This window comes from Hoplias malabaricus, chromosome 1, assembly GCF_029633855.1.
Source record: "Hoplias malabaricus isolate fHopMal1 chromosome 1, fHopMal1.hap1, whole genome shotgun sequence".
Taxonomy (NCBI): domain Eukaryota; kingdom Metazoa; phylum Chordata; class Actinopteri; order Characiformes; family Erythrinidae; genus Hoplias; species Hoplias malabaricus.
This window is the reverse complement of record NC_089800.1, coordinates 26,050,484-26,062,453: the sequence shown is the minus strand read 5'-3', so window position 1 is coordinate 26,062,453 and position 11,970 is coordinate 26,050,484. Positions and strand designations below refer to the sequence as shown.

The following is an 11,970-nucleotide window of genomic DNA, read 5'->3' as shown; positions in this document are numbered from 1 at the left end:
ACCGAAGGGGAGCATCCGGTTATTGAGGAAATGTAGAAAACGTACGACAAAACAAAAGCTGCGCAGAAGAAAAATGGAACTTTAAAACTAAAATGTTTAAAATAAAAAACGAATGAATAAATAATTAACAATTTAAAAATGTTCCAACAGCCTAATTCGCGCGCAGTGCCAGGCCATTAATGTGCCAGCTTGAACACTGGGTATGTTTCAGTTGGAATGTGTACACTAGCGCACTACACCCTTCTAGCACACTTGTTTGTACACACTACACCCATATAGTGCATAGGCCTGCAGTTTGCTTAAAATTGTGGAGGGCTATTCATATTTATGCAAATATGATTTATGTATACATTTAGCTTGCCAAATATCTGTTTTGCCTCCAGAAAACATTGCATGTTTATTTACTCTAACTTAGGGTGCATCCCAATTGCACACTTAATAATACTGACCAGTTTCTGCGAATGTAGTAGAGTTACATGTCAAAGTCAGTATACTAAAAAAGAACCGATTATTTATTATGATGGACATTGTCTCACAATCCAATGGGAAATGGAAAGTGTTTCTGACGTCTGAAAAAATTCCCTCTGTTCCAAAGATATATGTGCAAAATCACTACTGAAGGCCGCGCTGTCTTTGAGGCAGAAGGATCAAAGAAGTTACCAGCCTAAAAAGGCAGGAATGAATGTGACTGGTTAAAACGTGTTGGGCAGAAATTTTCGGCACCATAAACCAGTAAAGCTCCAGCTGGTGGTTGACTGCCAGAAATTATTCTGGAAAAATAAATGTGCAATACTCTACACTTAGCTCTGTTTCATGATTTGTTAGAAGTGTCTATAAAAAATTCAGTATTTTGTTTAGCTTGAATTGAGGATAATGTGACTCTGAAAGAACTGCAGAATTGTCTCTGCCTCTGAGGCAGATTCTGTAGACGTATTTTCCTGCACATTTGATTTATGACTGCTGCCTCAGAGAAGGCTACAGATTGTTATACAATATACTTCAGCTGCCTGAAGCAGATTCTAAAGAAGTAAATTTTGCACACTTGATTTATTATTGCTGACTCTGAAAGAGCTATAGAATTACATACAATAATTCTCTGCTTCAGAGGCAGCAATGTGCAGTTCCACTTTGTCTTAGCCTCTGTTTGGGTCCTGTGTGCTCTGTATTCCCTCCTGTCTCCAGCCACACCCCACACTAGTGAGTGGTTAAGAATTATCTGTTGTTCGTTTTATATACAGTAAACATTACATCTCGTCACATGCTTCTGCTGTCTCGTCTCCCCTGCACCTCCTGTGACACACTTTTTAAAACCAATCATGTCACTGACTCACTGCCCTATGCCAAATTACCTCTTTATATATGTAGGAGTGTGTCACACGAAATGCAAGGGCAAGGGAGACAAGTTAAGAGACATAATGTTTATAAAAAAAAAAAATGGAATATTCCCCATCCCATCTTTTTTGGAATGTGTTGCTGGCATCAGATTAAAAATGGGCAAACATTTTTCAAAAAGCATTAAAGTTGTTTTCAACATTTGAAATATTGTCTTTGTTCTATTGTCTATTAAATATAGGGTTGAAATAATGTACACTCACTGCATTCAGTTCACAGAAACCATTTTACTCTGGGTGTATGAATGTCAAGTGGAGTATATTGTACGTAACATGGGCAGTTTTAGTTAAATTTACACACTGGAGCTCAGCCACTGTCATTTGACACTAAGTATATACAATAAGTTTCTATCCTATCATTGCAAAAGATAAGTGTTCATGTGACGTGCAAAATGGGGCATGCATTAATGTTTAATATTAATATCTTAGCCTTTTGATGATCATAGCCTTGGCCTATACGAGGCAGTCTCTAATATTCCCAAAGGCACAATCAAACAGAATATCAAGTGGAATTTGCTGTGCTGTGAGAATAAGAATCTGAAAGACAGTGGCTGTTTGAATTGGTTTTTAACTGAAATCCCCTTTAGAGATAAAACCACGAAGCTGTCGAAATTTAGTGGAGTTTCTGGAAACAAATGTACGCCAGGTCACTGTAAAGCCACACTGTCAGATTGAGTATGCGTAATCACTTCACCTCCAGATGGTTCAAAGCTGAGGAAAACAACACAAACATATGTGCTTTCCAAACCAAACCAGAGTTAAATGTTTCAGTTTCCTTCAGGAAACCGTGGCTGTTTCCTGCTCTTTCAGACTTGGAAACAGCCACAAAACTAAACAGAAAAACCAGACTTTCATTTTTGTTTATGTAACTAACTACTCATGACTGGATGTGGGGACCGGCTAGATATATATATATATATATATATATATATATTAAAGTCCCATTTTGGTCATTGAGTAAAGACCTAACTGTTCATTTCTGTTTAACAAACTTATATATTTAGAAGTTATTTCTCCGAAAACAGTTCCTTGATAACTTAAATGTGACTTAGATATTACTCCAAACTTGCATTCATTTAGTACATCTATTCATTTAGTCACCACCAGGATTATACATGTTATAGAAAATACACAAAACAAGATGGTTTATTAAGAATGTATTTTTTTTACACAGTGCTGTTAAATAACAAATACAATATTCTATGTCCATAAGTCAACACAGGACTTGCTCTTTCACTAATCGGTCAAAACCCATTGTATCTTCCACCAGAGTGTTAAGAGAATGATGAATCGCTCCATTTTATCAAACACATACCTTTCTCCAGCATAAGTCCAGGCTCATTAAACTATAAATAAGTTTGTTAATACACAGAACGGTTTGTTTTCTTACTGATTCACCAGCTCAGTAGTCAGAAGAACATTAGAAAAATACACTGCATGGAATAGCACTCCTGTTTTGGAGATGTTCGGAAATGTTAAGGTAGCTGATGTTTCACTTCATTCAAATTGTCAGAGCTCAGCAGTTGAAGATGGAGTTGGTTCTCTGGATGCGTATAACTTTCCGGGCGCTGTAACTGTACTCAAACTGTGTTTGATCGTGGTAGAAATACAAGTATCCTGGTGAAAACATAACAAGGAGGGAATGGATTAAAACGTCTCAGTTAATGGATAGCATTTTTGTTACTGTTTGTCATCTGTTTCCATCAATGTAACCTTGTTTCTCTAGAACAGAGCCTTTAATCACAAAACAGTCAGTGACATTTCTTACATCTTTAAAACAGAGTTATGCAAAATGGTTTAATATCTGTGAAAGCCTTCTTTAACATGTATTAGCATTAATTAATTAAGTAGGGGCTGTAGTGGCGTAATGTCATTGACTGTGACTCACCATAGTGGTAGGCAGCAGCATCCACCTCATCTCCAATTCCAGGAAAGTCGTCTTCTATCGACCGGGGATATCCAGTATCCATGGTACCTTTCTGTTCATCATAACTGTGAATAGAACGTAACTGAGTGAGTTCCACTCTCTACACACCAAAACAACTGTATCTCGCCAAGCTATTTGTACCTTGAAGTTGGGAACATTTTGTACATTATTTAAGACATTTCTTTCCTTCATTTCAACTGGTAATAAATCTGTGTACCTCCAGTACTCCTCATCTGTGAAGAGCAGAGTTTTGCCTGTGTCTCGGATGTACACAGCAGCATCTATTTTGCGGACGGATTTGGGAAGGCCGAGCTTATGAATGTATTTTGGAAAGCCCTTCACCAGTGTGTAACCATTCAGGGCCCACATTCTGATACCTGTCATCATAAACAATTTTAGGATCATTTACAGGTGACGCTCAGTATATTTTACATTTCACACTGATGAATGATAATGAATATCATAATTCATTTAAACTAATTAATAATATTATTATCAATAATAATAATAATGGCTTTTATGATAATTTTCTATAGCTATACAGTATCTTTAAAGACATACGAACCACTGAATATGATAACCACGTCTTTCTCTGGGTTCTCATAAGCTGCATCTACTTTCCTAGGGATTTCTGGCCACGTGGTTTTAATGGGGCTCTGCTGGGGTTCAACCATCTGTGGGTGCAGACGCCAGTAAAAGCTGCAGAAAGGTGAACACATTTTCAAAATTATCCATATGAAGAAAACACTAACACTGAGATGAAGCAACTATCCATAGTGAACTAAAATACCTTTTAAGGCCTCACTAAGCAATAACCCAAAATAGTTAACACAAATCCCTTGAATGAATACACTATAATGTATTCATAAGAAAATTATTATGTTTTTAATATTCTTAACAAATTATATTAAGATGAGTATAGAAACCACATCTTCTTAAGTGTTTTGACTATAACTACACACTATAAAAAGTTAATATAACCTTTTCCAGGCCATTTCCATGGTCTATAACACCTTATTCATAACACATTAATACATCATTCTTAACATATGTATTGATATTATATAATTTAAATGATTCTGATGAACAAAACCCACCTGTCTTTGAAGATTACTGTCTCTCCACGGAGTTCGGTCATGGCATCAAAGGTCAGTTCAGGGTCACATTTGTTCGGAGCCACAGGTTTGGGCTTGACTTTCCTGTGGTCAGGGTTAGGGCCTGTAATGCAGCCAAAAGCAAAATAACGGTGTCAGATTTCAATAGAATCCAATGCATGGTTCAGCTGAGTGAGGATAATTTAAAACGTGCATTTTACTAGATTGCATACTAGAGTACTTTGTATTAAAAAATGCTATTTTGTTCTTTTTTATTACAAATGGCCACTGACCAGCCATTACTGACCATGTTCTCCCTCTAGAACAATGTGGTACTTTATTGTCCGCTAGATGTTCATTGCCAAATTTTGAGAAAGCCTGCTTTAAAGACCCCTATAAGTGAGGTATAAAAAATTCATTTTTATGTTTAAATAACTGCTGCATTTATAACACTTAAAGGGGCTCTTGAGCATTGCATGGCCAAGAAAAGTATACTAATTAAACACCATTGTTATGCAGCATAAGAGAGACTATGTAATATATTTTGCACATCTTTGAATAAAGGCTTTTCATGCATTTACCATAGAGCGACTGTATGCCTTTGATGTCATCATCAGACAGAGGGAACCCGCGTGTGTATGAGTATACTGGATACATCAGAGCTCCTGGATCCGAGGAATGAGCCATACCAAGGGCATGACCGAACTCATGAGCAGCAACCAGGAACAGGTTGAATGCTACAAGAGAAGTAATGACACAAACAGGTCAATGTATGTTATTTTAGTTAACTAAAGGTTTTTATTGGAGAGCGATGATATATAGAGCAAAAAATGAGTGGTATTTTAATGAATCTTTGTATTCTTATACTACATCAAAGAAAATAACATTTCCTTGGCATCTGCCCTTTAAGTGAAATGTAAGTATTACAAACAACTATGTGTACCATGTGAGTCTTTCGTCCATGTTTCGTCTTCGTCAAAATGCGTGTCGCCCCCTATGCCAACTCCAGGTGGGTAAGCATGAGCAAGAAGCCCCTCGGGACCATCAAACGGGTTAAAATCTCCATGTTCTGTGATTAAGAGCACAGTGAAACAACAGATGAAGAAGGTAAGAAATACCATATTTCCATTAAGAAATTTGTGATTAACAGGGATTATAGTGTGTTCTTTTATAACAGAAAGCACAATAAATTTGTGTAAATACAGGGTAGATTATTAAACTCTGCTTAAATGATGATACCTTTCCTCCCGAAGCTGATCATAATGTCAGCGATGCCTTCGTGCAGTTTCTTAAACTTCAGAGGAGTGACGTCACTCCAGACTTTGAGAGCATTGTGTACGGCTCGATCCACGTCATCTTTGTCCAGATCAGGAGTGTAGTTTGTTATCCTGCATAATAAGGGGAGAGACAGGCTTAAGAAATGACAAATCAACAAAACAATCAACAACAACAACAACAGCAATGGAGTTTGACTGGAATTTCTAAGGTAGGAGTTTCAGAATGTCACGTATACTTTGAAGATCAGAACTTTCAACTTTTACTTAAAAGAATGTTGAAATTTCACAATGAAATAATGCACATGAAGACACCTGAATGTCACGACGGTTTTGTCCCATTTCAGGTCTCTAGGGAAGTGGTTGTACTCTGCCACATCTGGCACGCCACATCTGGCCTCGTTCATTAACTGTAGTGTGTTGTCATCCAGGTTCCCTGTCACCTCCAGCTTGAAGAATGACTGCATCTCACGGATCTTTTTACTCATGAGGTCTGAGGACTTGGTTTTGCTCAGGAGACCAGGCTGCAGACCATAATACTTTCGCAGATATTGCTGCACAGAGAAAAAACACAGGGGAAAATAATCACACTGGAAATGCAATACACCTGTGAATTACAAACAATCTTCTCAATGAAAGTCAAAATTTTGGATACTACTTGTATATAAAAAAAAGGTTAAAAATTAAAATTTATTTTAATTACTACATGGAAACAGTGTTTAAGTTTATCACTTACCTCTGCGAGCAGCCACTTTCTTGCCTCTTCTTTTGGAAGAGGCTTCGGTAAAGTATGCGCTACAGTCAACAGCAGCACCACTAAGGTCGTGATCTCCATGCTGACTGGATGCTCTTCTGTTTGTACTGACCCACACTGAGCCTCACGGGGTTTTATATACCCACTTCTGGGGACACTGACATGATTCATGGTAAAGTACCCTCGCCACTTCCTCCCACTACACATCCAGACTGCAAACAACAGCAGCACTGTGGTTAAAAACCTGCTTTCAAAACACTTCAGGCATTCAGGTTTCATGGATATATGTTATTTTATTTATTTTGCCAGGAATGATCATGTAGTAAATAGAGTTTATCTTGAATTGAAAGCATACACAGGAAAAAAAAAGTTGAATTAATATCACATACATTCTGTCAGCATTCTTCACACTGATCATAATGCCATTCTTAAGTCTATTAATAACATTTTATTTGTTTGGTGTTGTAATTTCTGGTAAGAGTGATAAGTCATATCAGTGCATGGAGAGGTTTTAATTTATTGAATTGGGATTAACAGATACAGGAAAGAAAGAAAAAGCTATGGCTAAAAGCCGAGTAAAAGAATACATTCAGTCTACAACATTTAGACTGATCCTAATGCCATTCTTAAATTTATTAATAGCATTTCCAGAAGTGTCTCTCATGACTATGATACAGTCCTGTGTTGTTGTGAGTAAGAGCTGCTGCATGATCTCTCGTGATCTAAAAATATGGTTAGGAAATTAGAAACAGCAAACAAATTATCAAAATTTTCTCTACATTTGCGAATCTTTCTTTGAAAGAACAGCCATTAGTGCTGTATAAACATTTAGTGGGTGACTGTATCATTTTTTTACAGTTAATTTATTTTTGTAAATGAGATGGTTGAGCATGACACACATTGATGATAAAACTTAAAAAAATGTTGCAACACTTCACTTCCTATTGGGGACTACATCTAATCCTTACAAGATTGTTCCAGCAGTGTAATCCTCTACCAGTACCCTTCACTTCTGAGAAAAGGTTGGATGTCAAGATGTCAACAAATGTTTGCTGGTATGGTGTGTGGTTATGATAAAGCAAAGGATGTAACAAATTGTGTCAAGATGCTGAAAGAAACTGTAATCCATGGTGTGTGGATATTTTAAACATTAATCTACAATGGAACAGGAAAAGCTCTTTAAGGGACTTTTGGAAACTATGGTAACATAAACAATGGCAACTGAAATGCATGGATAAGCGGTTTTTATGTGGTGAAATCTGGTATCAGTTAAACTCCTAAATTGAGTATCTCCTCAGCTGTCCAATCACTGGATCTAGACTTCAGTTCCTACACTTCATATCTTCCCGAGTGGTTTTCATATTGATTTTTAATAGCATTAGTAATTTTATTAGTAATGTATAGTAGATACTGGATAACAGAATTAGGATTGCTATCTGCATACTGAGCCTAGGTTTGGTTTCCTGAGTAAGGAGAAAGTCTATTCCAATACATTTATTTTAACTGAATATCTTTGTTGGGTTTATGCTGTGCAGTCTAGAACTAGATTTTGTCATTATCTTGCAAACTGATGCCTAGAGTTTAACCAGTTAAGCCTCCAGTAACTCAAACGAAGCAAGGTGGATTTTCAAAACAAAAAAATCTATCAACATTTATTGATTTAAAGCTGTATCATTTTATTTTATTCCAATCCATTAATCTATTTGGGCAAGTTTTTTATGGACTAGTTTTGTGCAAGAACGGAAAGTCCAGATGTTGTATGATAACTGCTATTGCTGATAAATCCCTCAGATTAAGTAACACTCTGAAACAATAAGAGGTTGAGAAAGTATGTGCTGTATACAGTAAACATACCTTAAATGCATAGGCCAGAAATGTCAACGTGCTGTAACACTAGCATGATCATTCCCAGGATTAGAGGTTTCACCAAAACATGCACTTTTGGCTTGTGAGCTGAACTCATTATCTACTTGTCTGAGTCATTTTTTTATCCTTCAGTCCAAATCTTCCAAAATGTTGCGAATCAGCCTAAAAAGATTTCAAGGGGATTTTTGGAAATGTTTATATAAAGCTGTTTTACACACACACACACACACACACACACACACACACACACACACTAACACAAACATACAATATGCCACATAAACTGACAGGAAATGTAGTCTAAATAAAACCTTTTACTCACTTGTTGGTTAAAAATGCTTAACTAAAATTGTGGGCTGAAAGACGTTAGAGGATATTTATTCACCTTAAGTCATATTTGTTTTAGACCAAAACTGAATTCATTGAAATAAATGAGTTGACCTACAAAAAAGCAGATTGCTCCAGAGGGGCAGGTTAAAAATGGATGGACATAGACACAACTATTAAACATATGTACGTTATTAATACATCATTTGAACACAGCAGCTTTGGACCAAAACAAATGCTCCAAAATGAAGAAGTGTTCTTCTGTCTCCTGTAATATTACTGTTTTTGGAGATATATGTGTTTCATTGGACAGTGGTAATATAAAAATTATATAGCCATTATATAACCCTAAGTATGGAAAAATAAGCGAGCCAGGATGTGACTAGATTGGTCTTTTGACATCCATTATATTGCAAATACATAGAAAGAACAATGAAAACAAGACAAACTAGCGAACAACACAAGTAGAAAAACAAGCAAAACAAGGCTAAATCTAAATTATAATTAATGTTTAAGCATGTTAACAATGACCCTTCACAGTTTTACTCACAAAAGTACATTGTTCCAAATATGAAACAAGGTAAAGACAAGGTTATACAAGGAAAGACAGCATGGAATACCTCAGAACATCTGGGAAGCACAGCTGCCAACCACTCCCATGTGCAGGACATGGCAAGGGTAGAGCAAGGACAAAGCAGGTAAAAAATACAAATACAAAAGCATGTGGCCCGGTACAATTGTACAATGAAATGTGTCTTCCACATTTAACCCATCTGTGGCAATGAACACACACACTAATGCACCAGGGGCTGTGAACACACTCAGAGCAGTGGAGGAGCAGTTGTGGGTTCAGTATCTTGCTCAAGGGAACCTCAGCTGTCGACTGAGGAAGGAGGACAGTGCTGTTTCTTCACTCCCACCGCCCCCAATTTTTCTGCTGGCCGTCAAAACCCTGACCTTTCTGTCCTAAGCCCTCTTCTCTAACCATTAGGTCACGGCTGCCCACATAGGGAAAAGGTTCTGTGAGTAAATAAATACACATTATTTATATCAATATTAATGTTTCATCCTGTCCTCAAATCCATTACTTCACATTTAGTTCCAGATTTGCTGATTTTTTTGGGGTTTATCCTTTACTTGAATAGCTTGTCTATATTCAAAATCTCTTGTCATATATATTTTAGACTGGGAATTATATCAAAGAATGAATAATAGTTATTTTTAAACGAATGTATGCATGAAGACCTGTTTTCCAGAAATGAACTGCTCTTTATGAACCAAACAACCTGCTACATTTTCAGAGCACAAAGCCTGACATCATCATTCTGTTAAAGGTAACAGACATGCATTAGTAACTGACCCTTAGACAAACATCCCCAGGTACATTTCCAAAAGACTATGAGTAACAAACATGGTCTCACAGTTCCCTTTACACCCATGTTTGAATCATTTCAGTAATGGAAGAAAAAATCATTAAAACAACACTTAATTTTACCTTAACACAAATAGAGCTTGTAAATACAGAGTGTAGCTTTCTATCAGCCATCATAACACCAACAATGCTAACAAAACCAAACCTCCTTTTTAAGGTACTCAATGATTTAGACTGTGGGAGGTATGTTGTATTTTGTGGAAAACTAATGTTTTTAAAAATGTTCATCCCATCTTAAAATAATGGTCACACCCAATGCATGACCCATGAAGCATTAACGGATTCGTTTAGGGACTGACGCAGTTTAATAAAATAAAATAAAATTAGGCAACCATGACCAAACATTTAGAGAGAGACACACACACACTCGCTGACAATGAAACACATGCACACGGTGTATGGTAGAGCCGATTTATATAAAGAACTTTTGTTGACTCGAGAGCCTACGCCGTTGCGAACGTTTATAATTTCTGCGTTGGTGTCTGCGTCGGTCTGCAATTACATCACCACACAACTAGGGCTGAATATCGTCCACTACACAAAAAAAAATGTAGTCCTCTACACTATGTCTGGAGGCATACATATCCATAATAGGACATAGGATATATAGACAATAAGATATATAGACAACAGAATCAGAGGCGATTGCTCTAAGACTGCAAGGGAAGCTCAGCTTCCTCTAAAATGTCAAAAAATAAGTGATCAAATATATACTGTTGTGTGTACATGTCATTGAATAAATATGCACTACAACGCGCTCAACTTTTGTTCAGAATCAGCTTCTTATCACTGGTAAAGACGCGGCTTTCCTCTCAATCGCTCCAGCAGCTTCACAGTGCTTTAAATAGCGTCCACAGAGTTCAACAGCGAAGCAGCGAAGTGCAGCGAAACAATACGAGTCATTGGATAAATGCTGGGCTTTGTCCCGCCCATCAGACGCTCAGCATCTCTGGGGGTCTAGGGGGCAGTGGGCTGGCCTCGGCTGGCCCGGACGCTCAGCTTCTGCATGATGATTGGATGATCTGTCTAAGGCTGAATCCCTTTTTGATTGACAGCGAAATGAGCGAATCAGCGATCCTTTGGTGTAAAGATCCGTGGGAGCATTAAATTTTCATTCTGTTCTGAGTTGAACCGGAGACTTTCTTAATCCTCTTAGCGGCATTTTCTTTGTTAAAAACGACTTGGAGACTATCACTCTTTCTGACTTCTATCGCAGTTTCTGTCCAGCGGGTGCTGCTGAGCCCCTCCACCGTCACAAAGCACTCACAGGCGGACACACTTCACATGGGCCAAGGCCGTTTAAGCAGCCTAGCTCTGCTGGCCATTGAGAGGACACTACTCAAGTCCCTGGAAAAGATGCCTTGTTGGTACGACAGGGTCACAGATCATTTTCTTGAAAAAGGAACGGAGGGTAGAATTTACGTATAAATAAAGCGACACATTTTATGATGTAGGCCGAAATTGACCTTCCCATCCTTGAAAGACCAGCATCCGCCACTGATATATATATATATATATATATAGGTATAGATATGTGTGTGTGTGTATAACTATATAATGATGTATTTAGTTTACTTCAGAACATTAACTGAACACGGAATGTTTTTAATTATTTGGTACGTTAAGGCTTTATTTTGTTTCAGCAATAACGCCGAACATCATGATTCCCAACAGTGAAAAATTCCAAATACACAAACTTAACGTGCTAACACATTCAGAACGCATTAACATGTACACATCTTGAGTGTTAACACAATAAATATGTGTGTGTTAACACGGAGAATACAATGTGTTTGAGACCACCTGCCGTCGATACCTGCGGGAATGGATGGTTAGGTCCCTGGTAACCATGGTGACGTTCCTATTATAGGATAGTTTGGAAGTAAATTAAATATGGCACTGTCA

General features: G+C 37.4%; 1 protein-coding gene across 1 annotated transcript; it reads right to left on the bottom strand.

Annotated features, from left to right (window-relative positions):
- Positions 1-2,690: 2,690 nt before the first annotated feature.
- mmp13b (matrix metallopeptidase 13b) lies at positions 2,691-6,542 on the bottom strand. Its single transcript, XM_066677800.1, has 10 exons — positions 6,423-6,542; positions 6,002-6,240; positions 5,652-5,800; positions 5,356-5,481; positions 4,994-5,149; positions 4,416-4,536; positions 3,884-4,017; positions 3,536-3,695; positions 3,280-3,383; positions 2,691-3,008 (listed from the first exon to the last, which is right to left on the bottom strand). Exons 1-10 carry the CDS (start codon positions 6,519-6,521, stop codon positions 2,908-2,910), a joined length of 1,389 nt encoding a protein of 462 aa, XP_066533897.1. The 5' UTR covers positions 6,522-6,542; the 3' UTR covers positions 2,691-2,907.
- Positions 6,543-11,970: the final 5,428 nt, after the last annotated feature.

Coding starts and splice junctions, on each gene's coding strand:
- mmp13b (XM_066677800.1), bottom strand. CDS start 6,521: ATGGAGATCACGACCTTAGTGGTGCTGCTGTTGACTGTAGCGCATACT. Junction 5,801..6,001: donor AAAACCGTCGTGACATTCAG/GTGTCTTCATGT, acceptor CTTATTATGCAG/GATAACAAACTACACTCCTG. Junction 4,537..4,993: donor AGGCATACAGTCGCTCTATG/GTAAATGCATGA, acceptor GCTGCATTACAG/GCCCTAACCCTGACCACAGG.